General features: G+C 39.1%; 1 protein-coding gene across 1 annotated transcript in view; it reads left to right on the forward strand.

The window, feature by feature from the left end:
* The window catches only part of cntn3a.1 (contactin 3a, tandem duplicate 1), a 68191-nt gene that overhangs the window by 16582 nt on the left and 31631 nt on the right, over positions 1-19978 (forward strand). The window contains exons 5-8 of the mRNA XM_057363045.1: positions 11491-11586; positions 16252-16455; positions 16543-16645; positions 18713-18897. Coding sequence (XP_057219028.1) covers positions 11491-11586; positions 16252-16455; positions 16543-16645; positions 18713-18897 — 588 coding nt within the window. The remainder of the gene's footprint in view (positions 1-11490; positions 11587-16251; positions 16456-16542; positions 16646-18712; positions 18898-19978) is intronic.

Consider the following 19978-nt stretch of genomic DNA (forward strand, 5'->3'; position numbering starts at 1 on the left):
TCTATAATGACTTTATAATGTACAGAAAATATAAAAAATAATTTGCATGTGTCCTAAATCTTTCTACAGTCAGATCGCAAGCTAGTTTAAATATTTTAAGTTCACACACGACAGCCTGACGGATCGCGTGTTATGTTCAGCTCACATCACCAAAAATGTTTTAAAAACTGGTGAGCCACAGAATTCGTTAACATTACATTACTTGTATATAAGTTGGTATAAAAATACCAACGTAATATTAAATGATTTGATCATTTATTTATTACCATGACTTTTTCGGAGCGGTTGTTTGTTCGTTAGAAATATGTTGGGCTAACTAATGCTGATTTCAATGACTTTAAACATTAAAATGTACATTTCACTGCAACTAATGTTTATAAATTTGGCCTCAGCATAAGACTGGTACCTTTCTCCATACCTAAAACCTGCATTTTCCTCCAAAGAACTTCAGGGTCGTCGCCTTCAAGGTATAGCCTGTAAATAAATCCGCACGGGTGTTTGTTTTAAAACGCGTTGAAATTCTTTAGTTAGGCTTAGTTGAATTTACTTATTGATGTTAATGCAATGCAAAGCTAAACAAGACAAACACTGACCATGAAACGACAAAGAAAACAATGTTTGCGGTGGTGATCAGCAGAATTAGTCATTCTTCCTCAAATGCCGGTCACGTAATAAACAACAAGCACTAAAATGGCTCCGTCTTTGTTTTTAGGATCAATTAACAGTCGGTATGGAGGTATCATGAAGCCTGTTTACTTTATTTATTATCAACATTATAAACAATAAAGCCAGATATTCTTGTCAGATCTGGGTTTTGTTACCGGGAGTTAGAGAAGAGCAACGCAACGCATTTCACATTCTCCGCTGTCGGCTTGTAAACTGTCGGCTTGTTGAACAGACATTCACCAGAGTAAAATAGACCTACTGTATTATGCTTGTTTTTCTTATCAAGAACATGTTAAACAAAATAAACAAGATAACCATATATCACAGACTGTCAATATACGTTTTGTTTTGTATGTTTGGTTTTTGTATGATTTCGCTTCGTGCAGGTTTAAATGCAGTTTTTATGTATTTTTCTATTTTTTTCCAACGTTGCTAATCTTTTCAACATTAAAAACCCTATATACAGGATCTAATATTAGTGCATTATGAATATTTAATGATAGTTATAAGCTTGATGTGAAATTGTGACTAAATAAAAACAAAACAAATTACGTATTTTTTCACTTAATTTAAATAAACGAATATTCGTTTTTTATGAGCGCAAATATTCTCATATGAAATTATTGAAAAATGCCCATCCCCAGTGCTAGCGCTGTTTGGCAGTATTTCAGAGTGGACCAACCAGCCAGTAAAACGGTGACTTAAGAAAAATAAATAATATTACTGTCAAATGTCTGTCAGAAAATAAAAATACTCTCTAATTTACTGTATGTATTTGTTCATGTTTTATTAAGAGATAAGTCTAAAGCACACCATAAAATAATTATATCAATTCACACAGGGCTAGTATATACAGCTGTATACAGATACACACCCTGGTATCGGATCAGTACTCGGTATCGGCTGATACCCTGAGCTCAGGTATCGGAATCGGTATCCAGAAGGAAAAAAGGGTATTGGAACATCCCTAATTTTTATCACAGTTTTCATGTGTCTTGTCATGCTGTCAGTCTTTCACATTGCTGTTGGATGACTTTGTGTCACTCCTGAGGTTTGATTTTGTAGAAATACTGAACTGAAATGGCCACAATACATTTGGATATGTCTCTATTTTTCCGCAGCTGTATATTCAAAAGGACATCTTTAACATTAGAATGCTCTAACTGATGCCCTGGTTACTCCGTACAACTTATTTTATCTCTTCTACAAAACTTCGATTTCTGGTGGCTCTCTGGTGACAAGTTGAACTTGGTGCTAATCTACTTGACGTGATGGTGATGGATGCGAGGTAGAGATTGAGTTCAAAGATCCGTTTCCTACTGCCAAGCCCAGTGTGATCTTTAAAACACCTCTGTGGAGTTAAGGGGTGGAACGCATGTCGGTCCCTAGGCTTTATGTGTTCACCGTTTTCTCTCAATTACCTGGATCTAGCCTGCCATGGCTGCCAAAATGATCGTTCTCTTATTCTAAAGATCTAATGGTAAACCAGAGAGCTTTTTCATAAACTGGCCTGAAACCTTCCTTTATGTGTCTCACCCTCATATACAGTACAGTATGACCAACTAAGAAATATAATGAGTTTTTTTAGATTTCTTTTTTTTTAAGTTGAGAATGTCAAGCATTATTTGTGTGCAGATGCCTCTTGATTTGATATTCTATTATCTAATGACATGCAATGACATTCATACATTTTTAAGTGTGACCTTAAAAAGCCTACAAATATTGTATGAAATGGGAGATTTGGGTTTTTTAACCTTGAAAGACCCAGGGACCTCCACCTAGAACCCTATTATGAAAAGGAAATAAAAATCAAGCATAAAATGAAACATTTTTAAGAAAATGTTATGTTTTATACAAACCCCCTATATTATACTTATACAGTAAGTACGCTGTAAAACTTTGCTGTTGTTTTGCAGCAGGTTTTCCAGTATACTTACTGTAGATTAATTACTACTTAACAATCCTTTCCTATTAATGGTTTTCAATTTGAGTTCAACTTTACTTTAATCAAAATTAAAACACGTTTTTATTAAAAGGCTTATTGACATTCAAAATGAGCAAGAGACTGGAGTCATTACTGGCATTATCACAGCAACACTGCAAATCCTCACGTTCTTCCTAAGCATTTTTAGTTTGTTTTCTAGTAAAAAATATTTAAAACTTCTTGAATTACGACACATTTACATAACAAGAAAAGTGATATTTAGTCTTGTTTTATGAAAGAAAATATAAGAACTAGGTAAGTTTATGTTTAAAACAAATTTGTAAATAAAATCTACAGTAAGTTACTGGCAAACCTCCTGCAAAGCTGCAGCAAAGTTTTACAGCAAGTACTGTAGTCATTGATGTTACTTGGATTAGATATCTTAAGCCTTCTTAGTCACTTGGTGTACTGTAGCCATTTATCATTCTTTCTGTTATTAACATATCATGTTGATCTCTTTTGCTTTTCTGCTTCATTTGAATTGAGTATAGTATCTAGTTGCCGGCGAGGTTTATACATGTTTGACAGGCTAATGATTATGTGGTGCATTTTCTTAATGAAAGAAGGCATATACACTCACCTAAAGGATTATTAGGAACACCATACTAATACGGTGTTTGACCCCCTTTCGCCTTCAGAACTGCCTTAATTCTACGTGGCATTGATTCAACAAGGTGCTGAAAGCATTCTTTAGAATGTTGGCCCATATTGATAGGATAGCATCTTGCAGTTGATGGAGATTTGTGGGATGCACATCCAGGGCACGAAGCTCCCGTTCCACCACATCCCAAAGATGTTCTATCGGGTTGAGATCTGGTGACTGTGGGGGCCATTCTAGTACAGTGAACTCATTGTCATGTTCAAGAAACCAATTTGAAATGATTCGAGCTTTGTGACATGGTGCATTATCCTGCTGGAAGTAGCCATTAGAGGATGGGTACATGGTGGTCATAAAGGGATGGACATGGTCAGAAACAATGCTCAGGTAGGCCGTGGCATTTAAACGATGCCCAATTGGCACTAAGGGGCCTAAAGTGTGCCAAGAAAACATCCCCCACACCATTACACCACCACCACCAGCCTGCACAGTGGTAACAAGGCATGATGGATCCATGTTCTCATTCTGTTTACGCCAAATTCTGACTCTACCATTTGAATGTCTCAACAGAAATCGAGACTCATCAGACCAGGCAACATTTTTCCAGTCTTCAACTGTCCAATTTTGGTGAGCTCGTGCAAATTGTAGCCTCTTTTTCCTATTTGTAGTGGAGATGAGTGGTACCCGGTGGGGTCTTCTGCTGTTGTAGCCCATCTGCCTCAAGGTTGTGCGTGTTGTGGCTTCACAAATGCTTTGCTGCATACCTCGGTTGTAACGAGTGGTTATTTCAGTCAAAGTTGCTCTTCTATCAGCTTGAATCAGTCGGCCCATTCTCCTCTGACCTCTAGCATCAACAAGGCATTTTCGCCCACAGGACTGCCGCATACTGGATGTTTTTCCCTTTTCACACCATTCTTTGTAAACCCTAGAAATGGTTGTGCGTGAAAATCCCAGTAACTGAGCAGATTGTGAAATACTCAGACCGGCCCGTCTGGCACCAACAACCATGCCACGCTCAAAATTGCTTAAATCACCTTTCTTTCCCATTCTGACATTCAGTTTGGAGTTCAGGAGATTGTCTTGACCAGGACCACACCCCTAAATGCATTGAAGCAACTGCCATGTGATTGGTTGATTAGATAATTGCATTAATGAGAAATTGAACAGGTGTTCCTAATAATCCTTTAGGTGAGTGTATGTGTGCATTTGCATATTTGAACAACAAAAAATGCATTTGCATATTTGCACTAATATTCATTTATTTAGAGGATTTGCTCATGGCATCTAAATGTTTTCATACGGCATAAACTACAATACACAAAATATTGTAGGGTTAGTTAATCTAAAAACTATATATTTTTGTTATTGTTTACTCACCCTTGTGACATTGAAAACCCCGCTGGCTTTCTTTGATGTTTGGATTCAAAATACAGATTTTTTTAAAAGACGTTTTGGGGTTTGCTGTGGGAGTGGATGGTGACTGCCTTCTCAAGCTTCAAAAGGACAAAAGCCTTTTTTTAAAACTCAGAAGGGAGGTGAATTGTATGTCTTTATGATGTTTGTTTGTTTGTTGAGAGACTTTGAGGCGTTTTCTATGTGTAGATTTATTCATCATGCTTCTTTTTCAAGGGTTTTTATTGCGAAAGCCAGTAATGTTACGGTTATGGGAAAAGTGCAGTAGTGAATCTAGTTATTATTAAATGGTGAACATATGACACACACTCACATTTGGCCACAAAATATATATTGACTAATTTGGTTGGCATTGCGCTCTTTGGGTCTCATTCATGAAACATTCGTAAATATATGAGTAGTGATTTGCGTGTAAAACAGACCTTCCCGAAAGCTCTTCTCCAGATTCACAAATACTTCGTGACGTCAGATTTGATAGTAAAATGTGTGTATGTTAATGAATTCCAATCATTCGCAAATAAGGCGTGCATGCACGCTCATTCATTATTAGAATAATCACCGCCTATACTGTAAATTACTGCTATGCAATTTACGTATCTGGGAATGCTGCGGAATCCTCTGGATTCCATTCTCAGGTTTGGCACGTTATATACATAAATGAATTAAAGACTAATAGGCTATATGCCTAACAATAAATTAACGTGTGTCCGCCAGAGCATGTTTAGCCAGCTGAAATGATGCCTGGTGCTCTTCAGAAAAATAACCAGCTGGTGGCACTTGAGAACGCTTTGGATGCACTGCGCATTTTTCCGGAGACGCGTTAGTAGATGTGAGTAGGAATATCCATGGCAGTAACATGTTACGAGTATCTTATTTTGAAGATTATGAATGAATATAAAAATGCAATAACCAGCCATGTTAACTTCTCCATTGTTGTGTTGTATAAGTGTGATGGTTGGTCAATGTACTGTTTGTCCGCCTCTCCTCCACTGTGATTGGACAGCTGTGTTAAAAGGGACAGTGACGAGGTCTGCGTTTTACCCAAAGTCAAAGAGTAAAAAACGAAGAATGAAAAAGACAGGGCAAAGGAACTCGTGAAATATCATTATGATACACAGTGCGTCGAAATGCAGTGTAATCAGTTCATCAAAAAGAATACAAAATGTTGCGTGTACTTTTTTTCGTACGAACTAACATGAAAATACGAAAAAGTTTACGAATCCGAAAATTTTCGTCAGAACAACTTTACGAACGATTTACACAAAAATTTGTTCTGCTGGTGTTTCATGAATGTCATTGAACTTTAACGGGTGAACACATTAATTATTTTGTGAGGAATACACAAATTCGGTTCAAATGGACCCCTGGGGGTAAGTGTATCCCATTTTGGAAACCATTGCTGAAGATCAAAGGGTCAAGCATATATTATAGCATAAACAAATATACTGTTTCGATAACCAGTTTGATCAAAGTTGGTGACTTTGAAATGGAGTCTAACTCTTCTTTTATGTAATGTACTATTTCTTTTAAGACATAACACTAAAGCGTTGAGCTGCACCACTTTTCTAAACAATGCTGGAAGGGAATCTGATGAGGTGTCCACTTTAATTTATGGGGTTAACACAATTTAATTTGGGGGTTTGGAGACAGCAGAGGACATGCAGAGGACCGAAGCTACTTTAGGGAATACTTTAGTGTACAGATATGGATTCTAGATGTTTCAAAATTTGTTGCAAGCCTAACCTTCAGTGTGATGACAAGAACAGAGCTGAAATTAATTTGGAAATGTCATCATTTACTCACAATTATGTCATTCAAAACCTGTATAGAGCAAATGTATGACTCTTTTTTTCTGTGGAACACAAAAGAAGATATTTTGTGAAATGTCTTTGTGGTTTTGTACATATCGTGGAAATCAATTGGGTCCAAAGTTGTTTGGTTATCAACATTCCTTAAAATATCTTCTTCTGTGTTCTGCAGAGGAAAGAAAATAATAATATAGGGTGAATAAATGATGACAGAACCTTCATTTTTGGGTATACTGTGCCCCAACATGCTTTTTAAACACAAACTTTTCCGATGTATATTATTTAGATAATCAATGGCAAAACTATTTAAATATTTCATAAAAAAATACCAGCCCATCACAAGATTCTATCAATTTGGTTTAGACAACACATTAGTCAGTGTTAGGTACCTTAAGCAACATTTACATCTACTTAAACTCATTTTTGCATAGTAAGTAACTTAAAAATACCACACGCAAAACAGAGCAAGCGTTTAGTGAATTCAGCATGTTTCTCATTGAAAATTTGTCTTAAGGGTCTCTTTAAGTGCCTTCTGCACTCCAACCATAATAGTTTCGCAGGTAATTCTCCCCGTTTAAGACATGAAGTCTCATCTAATTGGCAGACAGGCAGTGTAAAACTTGGTACCCAAAATGCTATTTATTTGTTCATTTCGAATGCAATATTTTGATTTAATTGCCATCAAGTTTGTTTTTAATACGTACACACTATATTTGAGGATAGAATTTCCCTTCACCCTTTTCTTTTACAGGTCACAAATTCATTACTTACAATACAATACTGTATTCAATCACCGTGGCTTCACAAGGGCTCATGGTGTTTACTTTGCCGAGAGCAATGAACAGAACACAAGGTATAGTTGATAACCGAGAAGACAATTAGAGTCACTGGAGTGTGTCTTTCTCCTGATGAATGCTTTGTATGTACAGTATCTAAAAGAGAAGACGGTTTTATTGCATCTGTATGGCAGAGAGCTGTCGTTTTATTTATTTTGGCCTCATTGTAAAAACTCTGTAATGAGATGTTACATGAGGTGAAAATTTTGCAGACTGAACATTCTGGAAGAAATGTATTCCTGATATTGGTAGTTGAGCGGGGAAAAAAGTTCCTTTTCCTACCAGAGGGATGCTTTAAACCCCCACTTTGAGGATGGAGCTGACATAGTTTGTGTCACAGAGACGTGAGGGGATTGTCGTGTGCTGAGAGTGGATGTGTTATTCATGAATATTCCTTTTGAATTTTTCGTTCTCTAGACACAGCCCCGTCACCGAATTCAATGCAGGTGAAACTCAGACATCCTCTCAACTACTATCTTCTGTCACGGTCCCACCGTCTTGTTTATGAAATTCTAGTCGTGTGGTGGGATCGGGGCAGAGTCCTTAGGTTATGTGTGGAGAGAAACATATTGTTGTCCGTTTGACAATAATATACGTTCTCTCCAGTGTCTTGTCATTGGTCCCATTCCTCTCGTTTCCTCGTTATCCTTCCCCGAGTGTTTAATGTCCCACACCTGCCCCATGTAATTATCCCTCGTTTGTCTTGCCTTTAAATACCCTCGTGTTTCTTTGTCTTGTGCTCGTGTATTGTTCTTGTATCGTGCCCTGTGCCTACTCGTGCCCTTGTTTGCTGTGGATTACTTACCGTCTGTCTTAGTAAGTGTTTAGTTCTTGTCTAGTGTTGTGTTAAGCCCAGTGTCAGTTAGTCTACGTCCTGTTGTTTGTATTATTATTTTGTGACCTTTCGTTTTTTCCCCATCGTGGGAAGTCTTTTGTTTTATTTAGATATATTTCTTAGTTCTGTTTTTTCCCCCATTGTGGGTGTTTTTGTTCTGTTTTCTGTTTTGTTTATAATAAATATCTGTTAACCCCTTCACTGCCTGCCTGCGCTTGGGTTCTTCTGCCAAACCCTGACAGAATCCACGAGCCATCACTGAACCCAGCAGGCAGCATGAGCACCGGCGGTCCCACCTAGCTCGCCTCCTCTGCGGACTTCGCCAGGGGAACGAGAGCTGGATGAGTACGTGGACAGGTTCCTGGACGTCGCGAGAATGGCGTCTTCGGGGAGGAGGAGCTGCGGTGCTATTTAACTCCGGTCTCAGGGACCCACTTTTGCGGGCGGAGATGAGGGCGTTGAGACCGTTGGACTTCGACGCTGTGTGGCTGTCCGCCGCGGAACGATCGGAGTCCACGGCCTCAGCAATTACCAGCTACCCATCTCCGCTGGTCACGATTCCTGAGCGTGGTTCCCTGCAGATCGGGGTTGTGGGCACCGCCACTCCATCCTTCCCACTCTCGGCAGCCTCTCCACCATCCAGCCTCGTTGGCAAGCGGGGGAGGCGAGCATCCTGGGAGTCCACCTCCGAGGAGTCCCAGCCGGAACCAGCCATGCCTTCTACATCCTTCCTTCAGCCGACCTCCAGGCGGGTGGCTCGGCTGAAGAAAAAGAGGCAGCGGCGGGCAGCGCGGCTCTTCCAAGCCGGCTCCAGTCCGGTGCAGCCGGCGTCCAGTCCGGTGCAGCCGGCGTCCAGTCCGGTGGTGCTGCCGGCGTCCAGTCCGTGCAGCCGGCGTCAGTCCGGTGGTCCAGCCGGCGTCCAGTCCGGTGCGCCGGCGTCCAGTCCGGTCAGCCCGCGTCCAGTCCGGTGCAGCCGGCGTCCATCCGGTGCACCGGCGTCCAGTCTTGTGTCAGTCCGTGTCCAGTCTTGTGTCTAGTCGTGTCCAGTCTTGTGTCTAGTCTTGTGTCCAGTCTTGTGTCCAGTCTGTGTCCAGTCCGGTGAACCAGCCGGCGCCAGTCCGGTGATCCAGCCGGCGCCAGTCCGGTGATCCAGCCGGCGTCCAGTCCGGTGATCCAGCCGGCGTCCAGTCCGGTGATCCAGCCGGCGTCCAGTCCGGTGATCCAGCCGGCGCCAGTCCGGTGATCCAGCCGGCGTCCAGTCCGGTACCAGCCGGCGAGCGTCCAGTCCGGTGATCCAGCCGGCGTCCAGTCCGGTGATCCAGCCGGCGTCCAGTCCGGTGATCCAGCCGGCGTCCAGCCGGTGATCCAGCCGGCGTCCAGTCCGGTGATCCAGCCGGCGTCCAGTCCGGTGATCCAGCCGGCTCCAGTCCGGTGATCCAGCCGGCGTCCAGCCGGTGATCCAGCCGGCGTCAAGCCCTGTCCAGCCGGCCTTCCAGCCGGCTCAAGCCCTGTCCAGCCGGCCTTCCAGCCGGCGTCAAGCCTGTCAGGGCCTTCCAGCCGGCGTCAAGCCCGTCCGTCGGCCTTCCAGCCGGCGTCAAGCCCTTTCCAGCCGGCCCCTGGGAAACTCCAGGGCCAAAGACTGTCCCCCCGAGGACTCCCCCTAAGTCCCCCAGGACTCCGCGCCCTCGAGCGCAGCCGGGGACTGGGACTTTTCCCCACCCCTATGGACTGCCCCCTATGGGCCCTTGTTTGGTCCCTCCCCCCCTCCCATGTTTGTTATTTTTGATGTCCACCCAAGTCCTGTTGTTGTCTGTCATGTTTGCCCTTAATTTTGTTTTCTTTGTTTTGCCTTGTCCTGTCTGTCTCCCAGTCTGTCATGTCTTGTTTGTCAACCCCTTGGTGAACACCTGGGGGTGTTCATTAAGGGGGGGGCTCTGTCACGGTCCCACCGTCTTGTTTATGAAATTCTAGTCGTGTGGTGGGATCGGGGCAGAGTCCTTAGGTTATGTGTGGAGAGAAACATATTGTTGTCCGTTTGACAATAATATACGTTCTCTCCAGTGTCTTGTCATTGGTCCCATTCCTCTCGTTTCCTCGTTATCCTTCCCCGAGTGTTTAATGTCCCACACCTGCCCCATGTAATTATCCCTCGTTTGTCTTGCCTTTAAATACCCTCGTGTTTCTTTGTCTTGTGCTCGTGTATTGTTCTTGTATCGTGCCCTGTGCCTACTCGTGCCCTTGTTTGCTGTGGATTACTTACCGTCTGTCTTAGTAAGTGTTTAGTTCTTGTCTAGTGTTGTGTTAAGCCCAGTGTCAGTTAGTCTACGTCCTGTTGTTTGTATTATTATTTTGTGACCTTTCGTTTTTTCCCCATCGTGGGAAGTCTTTTGTTTTATTTAGATATATTTCTTAGTTCTGTTTTTTCCCCCATTGTGGGTGTTTTTGTTCTGTTTTCTGTTTTGTTTATAATAAATATCTGTTAACCCCTTCACTGCCTGCCTGCGCTTGGGTTCTTCTGCCAAACCCTGACATCTTCTCTATTTGTTACTAAAGATTCACTTTTTTTTCGTTTTATTTGTTGATTTATTTTCATTATTCATTTATAGATGTCCTCGTGTGCTTTGAAAACCGAGGAAGCAGAGTTCTGCTGTTTATTCTGGTTTTCAAAGAGCTCTTATTTTGTAAGTTATCTTTTCTACTTTGTTTCCATAATTGTATAAGTTAGTGAAGTTAATGGTATTGTTAAAGTAAGAAATAGTTTACTCAAAAATAAAAAAATTGCTTCATTATTTTATCACATTCGTGTCGTTCCAAACGTTATTCAGTGGAACACCAGAGGAGAACATTTGCATTTTTCAAAAGAATCCAACCCATGATATAAAGATTTTATAAAAGCAAACATAAACACATTATTTGGCCCAAACCCAACTTCCGGTGCAAAGACTCAATAACTGTTGAGTACTAGTTTCAATGTAATTTAATACAATTAATAAACAATAAAATGTATTTTTATTAATATAAATTAAATATGAAATAAATCGTTATATTATAACCAAAAACAGACCGGAAGTTAGGCCTTAGTCCGTTGAAACTGTCTATAAGACTTGCACTGTAATCCAAATTTTCCAAATGAAGGAATGAACCTGTCCTCCTACCCTTATGACTGTTTAAGGGTTTTGTGTTGTTGTTTTGTCATGTCTTTTATTTTGAAGTTGTATTTTCTTGTTCATTTCTCTGGACCAGTGCTTTGGGCAGTGTGAATTATGATTCAATAGAAAAATGTTTATAAAATATGTATCATTCATATATTTAAAAAAAGATTTCTGTTTGTTTCTGTTGCCTTTTTCTAGATCTGGAGGAGTTTAAAACTCAGAGGAGAAGTCCAGTGAATGTCAGAGAGGGCCAAGGTGTAGTTCTCCTCTGTGGTCCCCCACCATATATGGGAGGTGAGGCATTTTATTGTATATTAACAGCCTGTTGATTTTGTTTTGCTTCTAAAGCAAGGTGGTGACCGTCAATATAATGACAATATTTAGTACACATCTTTCTGCAGTTCACAGTACTCAATGGCTGATCGGTGTGGTCAGATCTAAACACTATTGACTTCTAGCTGTGCTAGTTTTATTTCGTTACATTATGTCAGAACTTAAGTTCTGACAATGTCTTGTTATTATGGTTGGAATAGCAAACTATCACTTTATTCATATGAAAATATAAAGATGAATGAGGATGTAATATGCTTGAAAATATACTTGTAATTTGCAATTTGCCCTGCGTTCTGTACGTGTGCGAGTTTGTCGTCCTAGGAGTTTTTAGCGTTTGTTCTTGCGTACTGCCCCAACCAGCAATTATGGTCCTCTGTAATTAACTCGAAGCATAAAAGGCTTTTCAACCTCACTGCCCATAGCATAAGCATATATTACCTCCTTTTTTCCTCTTGATTTAATGCTTTTAAGTGGCACACTATACAGTACATCACACAGGTCAAATGATATGTGAGGCAAACCTTTTCAAATATTCAATTCATTTCAATTGTGATTCTTTTAGATGTATTTTTGGTTTGCCGTTCTGCGACAGACTTCTGTTTAAGCATTTGCAAATTCATAAAGTATACACAACATAGTGAAAACATATAATATGGAATCTACAGTATCAAAGCTGTCACTTCTCATCTAAAAGCTTGGTCAAGGTGAGCAATGCTGCCTTGATGTGCTTTTCGTTGAGCCTGCTGTCTTAATAACTGTGTTTAGTGTTAGTCCAAACACATCAGACCTTATTGCTTTAAAAGGATCCCAGGGTATAGAGAGATGTATGGCTTAATACGTTGTAATAGCCTTACACTGCTAGCAGTAATAGAAACGCATCAAATATTTTCATTTCTATTAAATAAAACTAAATGTAATACTCATTTTAACCTAAGGAGGCCGCCATGTTCATTGTAGATGACTTAAAGGTCTAATCAGACGAGCACTTTCAACAAGTTGGTATGATTTATTAGGGTCTTCATGAAATGTCTGGAACATATTTTACTTAAAAACATTCAATGGCTGTGTAAACAAAACCCTTCTTGCCTCGTCAAAAACAGCTATGCTCACAGCAACCCGTTTTGGTGCATGTCTCTTTAAATGATAATGAGTTACAGCAAACCCCACCCCCCTTCTGTCCGGCGTGTCAACACAACACACATGTAGTACTGCCATGGCAATGGTTTAGCTAAATGATATTTCCTTAATTCCTCTGCGGTTAGTTTTGTCTTAAACGTCTCAAATCATTCGTCCGGAGACCAAAACATAAGTCACAGCAAATAGCTAATGCGCTTACGTTGTGCGTGTATGCTTGCCTAAAATCCACGGAATCCACTGCAGATCTCAGCGGAATTACATGGATTTTAGCGTTTGTCATTGACAAGTTATAACGTTACACACACAACGTGAGAGCTAGTTTGCTGTGACAGATTTTTCAGCCTAAGCACGAATGATTTGAGACGTTTAAAACGAAACTAACCGCAGTGTTCGCCCCTGTTCTTTAGCAAAACAAACAGCTTGCCGCATCTTAACATATTAACGCACATAATGTATTAACATTCATACAGCTAAACTCCAAGTGTCCATCTGTACTTATATACAGTTAGTTTAACACTGGCTTTGAATGTTCTATTTAGCCCGTGTCTGACTTAGCTCCCTTCGCTATCTTATGCTAACGTTATCCTCCTATATATACGGTACATGTACGTCAATTCAGACTGTTGATAAATATGACTTACATCGGCAGTTTTGTCTCGTTCAGTTGGTCTCGATCTCTCTTGAGGAACAACTTTGAAGCTAATCCTGCTTGTACTGTCCCAGGTTGATAAAGCACTCTGGTTTGAAGTGATTCGCACAAACAAGCAGGTTTTCACTTATGGTTTCTGATGGATTTATAGCCATGGCTTCACGTACACCGCTATCGCTTGTGAAGACAACAATGGCGGAGCGCGGTGGATGGAACTGTGTAGATTAAGGGGCGGTAACATAATAAAATCCGCTTTGGACGTCACAATCGGAGTGAAATCTGAACGGCTCGATTTCTCACATGCTTGCAGGGAAAGGCACACCAAAACAAACTTACTGGGTTCTTATTTTTCACGTTTTCTGGGTTGCTAGATGCACCGGGGACCCGATTATAGCACTTAAACACAGAAAAAGTAGGGTTTTCATCTGATGTCTCCTTTAAAATGGTTGCACGCACAGGCAGCCAAAGTGAACACAGACACACTAATCAGTTCTTCAGTAAATATAAGGTGCTGTATGATAAAAAAAATATATATATAAAATAATGCTTAAATAATAAAGAAAGAAAATAAAGACGCTATGTGGTGTATTTTCATACATTTTAATATTGTTGGTCTGAAACAATACAAACATACATATTAATAACCAAAATCATTGCGAATTTAGTATACCGTATACACAATGTTTTAAGCCATTATAAAATGCATTTTATTCAGATTTTTACTTTTTGAAGTTGATTTACATCCGTAGCCTATTGTCTTCTCTCTCTCTCGGTCATTAGTTGACAGCTAATATTCACGTGTGCTCTAATACAGAATAAATAACCAAACCGCAAGCATCTTATTATTGTGTTTATCAGTATATTCTCATAATGTGTAAAGTATATGACAATGGTAAAACATAAAGTATATGACAATGGTTGATGATGATGTCTTAAATAGTCTTAAATAGTCTTAAATAGTCTTAAATGTCGTAAAGACAGTTGTTTAAAGTCCCAGTGAAATTAAAAATGACAATTCTTATATTTTCATGAAATATTGCAGCGTTTATAGTAAATAGCTTGTCAATGTGGGTCATTTTCTTTTTAAAATTCATGTACCCTCATAATCTTCAGTTAAAATGTGAAAATGCACTTCCGCCCTGAAATGACTATCCATCTCAAATGACGTAAATTAGTCGGCTTGACCGGAGCATCCGTTAACTCCTCCCCTTCAACTGTCAGTCTGCTGCCAGTTTCATTTCAAAATCAATGCAACAGCTGTTTTTACACATCCAATCAATTCGCAGCGAAAAACACAAGCCACGCCCGCTAATTTTCTCCTTTGAAATTCCTTTTGACTCGGAAATGTGTCAGAATAGGGAAGTAAAAACGATCGCAACATCCGGTTCACGGAGACTTAAAAGGTATGATTTAATGCATGTTTACCTTGAACAGACGCTTTCTGAACGCATTCTTCTTTTATGGCAGGCTGGCTTGTGTCAACAGGACATACCACCACCTACTGTCCCTGTGTATTTATATCTGATTTTATGCTGGACGTCTCATATTTTTCTGTTATATATGTAAAACGTGTGTGCTTCGCTGTAGCGCTAAGAGAATGGGTTTAGGTTGCAACCATTTGACGTCACAGATTTTGACGTCACAGATTTTGACGTAAAAAAATGGCGGCCTCTGATTATTTAATTTTTTTCAAAGTTTATGAATACTTTGACAGTTACACTGTTTTTTAATTTCACATTTATAAAGTCAATGCCATTGTTAATAATATATTAAGCCATGCATCTCTCTATACCCAAGGTTCCTTTTAATAAAACTCAACGCAGGGTGAAATCACTCGTGTCTTTGGAAGAAAACAGGTCATTGCTTGAATGCTTTTTGGCAAGCACGCACGCAACAAAAGCACTGTTTTGCATTGATAAACTCCTGCTTTATTTTAAAAGAAAGCCTTCTAAACCCTTTTGTTCAGTTATTGTTCATTTAGTTTAACTTCAGTTACTCAACTTTAACAGAGAGACAGATTGATTAGCTGTATTCTTTATACATTTCTGATTTAGTAACCTTTTTGTTTATGCATTTGGTTAGCTTTGTAGTCGGTCGACTCAGAAACAAGAATAAAATATGTATGATGCTGTCAGTATGAGCAGTAAATGTTTTATCAGTGTCAATGATCAACAACTGTATAGATTTAAAATGTCTCACGTTGATTCTCCTCGTCATGCAAGCGGAATGCTTCACTTCTCAATAAAAATCTTGAATGTGAAATATACCAAAATGCAAAGAGCCAATGAGCTTGTTAAAGAAACAGTTCACCCAAAAATGAAACTTTTGTCATTATTTATTCACCCTCTAGTCATATCAAACCATTATGACTTTCTTTCTTCTGCAGAACACAAAAGAAGATATTTTGAAGAATGCTGTTACCCAAACAGAGCTACACGTTCACTTCTATTGTACGGACAAAAAAACAATGGAAGTCAATGAGTTCTGCCGTTGTTTGGTTACCAACATTCTTCAAAATATCTTCTTTTGTGTTTTGCAGAAAGATGAAGCTAAACAGGTTTGAAATGACAAGAGGGTGAGCAAATGATGACAGAATTTTCATTTTGCTTCAATTTGAAGATTCCAGTCTTTCTTTGTCCGCTGTATTGAAAATACAGGCGCTGCTCTTGGCCATTGCCAATATGGCCAACGACTGCATTTAGGCGACGTTGTTATTCTCATCAAAAGGTTTTTGAGCTGAATTAATATAGCCATTTATGTTTTTTTTACATCTCTGAAGTAACATGGTTCGGTCTAGCCCATTCAAAAGAGCTGATATTTGTTTCCTGTCTTTCCTGCAGAGTTGACCTTTTCTTGGATCTTCAATGAATATCCCTCATTTGTGAAGCAGGACACGCGGCGCTTCGTGTCACAGAAAATCGGCAACCTGTACATCGCTAAAGTCGAACCCTCGGACGTTGGAAACTACACTTGTGTCGTCACCAACACGGTGACCCAGACCACAGTACAGGGACCTCCTACGCCACTTGTGCTCCGCAGCGATGGTGATGTCCCTTTGTGAATTTATCTTATAAAATGACTTGTGTGTGGTTGTAAACATTCTGATGTGAAATGATGCTTTTGTGTTTCAGGCATCATGGGTGAATATGAGCCAAAAATTGAAGTTCAGCTCCCTGAAATCTTGGCTGTTGCTAAGGGGTTAACAGTGAAACTGGAGTGCTTCGCTTTGGGAAAGTAAATACATTACAGTTGTCATCTCTGTGAGAGTGTTTTCATGAATTTTACATGCAAGCAGTGGCTAAATGACTTCCGCTGCTTGCTTCATAACCGTCATTCACAGTGGTGGACGAAGTACACAACTTCCTTACTTGAGTGAAAGTACAGATACTACTGGTCAAATATTACTCCACTACAAGTAAAAGTTGTAAAGACAGATTCTTACTTGAGTAAAAGTACAGAAGTACGTGCTTTTAAAAGTACTCAAGTATTAAAAGTAAATTTCCTTTATGTCAGTTGTGCATTGTTTTATTGTCGTATACCTTATGCCTCTGAAGCACCCTACTGAATACACCGAGTAGCTCACAGAATCAGTGGTATTAAAGGAGTAGTTCACTTCAAAATTTGCCCCCATTGACTTTCCATAGTAGTTTTTATTCCTACTATGGAAAGTCAATGGGGGCAAATTTTGCAGTGAGCAACTCCTGTAAGAGCTTTATATGTTTAGCGCATATATGTTTAGTTTAGATATAATCCTGTATGATCATTTAGCCTAATTATCCTCATTAGCCCCCTAGGCCTATATGTATTTATGAGCAGTGTTCTTTTATTTTCTATATTCCCTTTACCAGTTTTAGCAGCAATTTACCAGTAAGTAGTAAGGTTCTTGTAAATAGTAAAGTGTAGAAGCCATGTGTTTGTTGGACTTATTACCATAATTTAACTACAAACATAAACTATAGCTAGTATAATAATGAATATAATGAAACTATGGTATGTTTAGTTGCTGTGGTTTTACTAAAGATTATTAATTGGAGTATGGTTCCTATATTTAGAAAATGGTAAATTTGTGGATACTGTGGTTTTAATGCAAATACCATCCCTGCTGAAAAAAACAATGAATTTTTTAATTAGAATGAGATTTTTAAATTAAATTCCTCTTTGTAGTGTGTTTTGGGTTTTATCCCAATAGGATTTACCATCCCAGCAATAGAATCCATCACATACAAGTAGACAACAAGTATCCATAGTACAATTCCCATTATAACCATTAAATCCATTACATGTTATGTTGTATTTTGGGCAGGGTTCTATTGTTTTTATTTCAACAGGAATACTTCAACTATAGTTACTTCAGTAAAAACATCATTCATTTTCCAAATCGCTTTAAATGATATAGCAGCAGATCAGAAGTTAACATGCACGCGTAGCTCAAGGTGTATGTGATGCTTATTTACCGTTTAGCCTATGCCGATCATTTTCATGACAATGTTTCAACGATCTTTGACTGATCGTAACCCACAGATGATTACACCACACTTTAACATGTGCCTTTTTCTTCTTTTAATGGTCTATTTGCCTTTTCAGAGCGCTATCAACGATGTAGCAGCGCCTACGTTTACATTAGTTTAGCGGGGAAGATCCCAGAGTTGCCAGATTTGCGTTAAAAAAATCTGCCAAATGGCCATTCAAAGCTTGCCGGAAAACCGCGAGCTTAGAAAAACTGAAATACTTGGCAACAGTAAAAGGTCCTGGTAGATCGCAAGCCAGATAAATTGTGCACACAGGAAACCCCGCTGCATAGAAACCATTTTCTACTTTTGGACCTTTTTATAAATGTAGTGGAGTAAAAAGTATGATATTTGTCTTTCAAATGTAGTCAAATTAAAGTACAAGTACTCAGAAAAATAATACTCAAGTAAAGTACAGATACTCAAAAAGTGTACTTAAGTACAGTACTCAGGCAAATTTACTTTGTTACTGTCCACCTCTGGTCATTCATGTCATATGTGAAATTATGACATCCTTAGTAATTGTCTTCGAAATTTGCTACATTTATTATGTTAAAAGAAAGCTAAAGGAATTTCTAGAATAATTAAGTGTGTAATCATCCAAAATATTGCAGATCATGGAGAAGTATTGTTTGATTATTTTTGCAGTTCCTGTCTGAGTTCCTAGTTTAAATGACACATTTGTTCTGGATATAGTGAAATTTCTATTATTCAACTCATTTTTAGATCAGTTTATCCAGTAGAATTTAGTTTGAAGCCCCATCAAACAATTAGATTTCTCACTTGGTTTCAGTCCAGTTCCTGTGATCAGCTGGAGAAGATCAGATGAAAATCCATTTCCCAGAAAAGTGGATGTTAATAAGTCAAGTGGAGTGTTGGAGATCCCTTATTTCCAACAGGAGGATGCAGGACAGTATGAATGCGTGGCTGAAAACTCCAGAGGCAAAAACACTGTAAAGGGACGGCTTTCATTCTATGGTAAGTCTGAAATATTTCCAAATATTTTATGCAAAAATGAAAATTCTGTTGATTTAAATCTGATCGTTTATTTTTCCAGATTTTATGCTTGCTTAAAATGTGTAATTAGAAAATAATCTTGACCAACAACTTTGAACTTTTATATCTTCCCAATAAAGTACGTGACAGCGCCATTACCAGTATAGCCACTACACCACGCAAATAAATAGGTCTTTTATTTTAGTACTAATTATCGCCTTCCAGTACCAGTCAAGTTTTTTAACTATGCCTGTCGCAGTGTCAACTAGCAATTTTTCTACATTAAAACGAATGAAAACATACATCTGAAACACAATGAGCCAGGGCAGAGACTTTCCGAACTTTCGCATTCCGAACACATTTCTGAGCACTGTAACAATGAATCAACCGTACGCAACTGCATGTTACAGTCATGGATTGATCGCCAAAAAAAATCTGTTATCATTTAAATACCCTCGCGTAGATCCACACCTGACTTTCTCTCTTTTGTAAACACAAAAGAAAACAAAATTAAACATAAAAGAGCAAATGCTTCTCCCTTATGCGTGAAGCTTGAGTTCTTGCATAAAGTAGAAAGTGATCTAGATATTATATGTCAAGCACTGTTTGCACATTGAGACGAACACACAATCAGTTCAGTCTTGTTTTGAACTAGCCACAGAAATTATTTCTGTAAATGATGTTTTCTCTTTCTTTATTCTGTGCATCATAATGGTTGAGGTGTTTATGAATGTTTTGATATATGGGCTTATCATTGATCAAATCGATAGACTGTGGTTTAATTGATTACCCAATGAGGTTTTATGACCTGGATGTCAGATTTTCATGATTATTCTCGTGTTGTAATTATTTGTCATTTCAATGATTTGGCTGGCAAAAATCCATAATCTTCTATAGTCTCTACTTTACAAGACATCTATCACCGCCGTTGGGGCTATGGAATAATCAATATGAGCCGCTGTTGTTCATTACATAATGGCTAGTACCAAAATGATGAGGTCCAAAAGTGAGACTGATACCCCATAAACTTTAACTAGGCTTCCAATACAATGCTATGACAGAT

The sequence above is a fragment of the Triplophysa rosa genome, linkage group LG21 (genome assembly GCF_024868665.1).
Source record: "Triplophysa rosa linkage group LG21, Trosa_1v2, whole genome shotgun sequence".
Lineage (NCBI taxonomy): Eukaryota > Metazoa > Chordata > Actinopteri > Cypriniformes > Nemacheilidae > Triplophysa > Triplophysa rosa.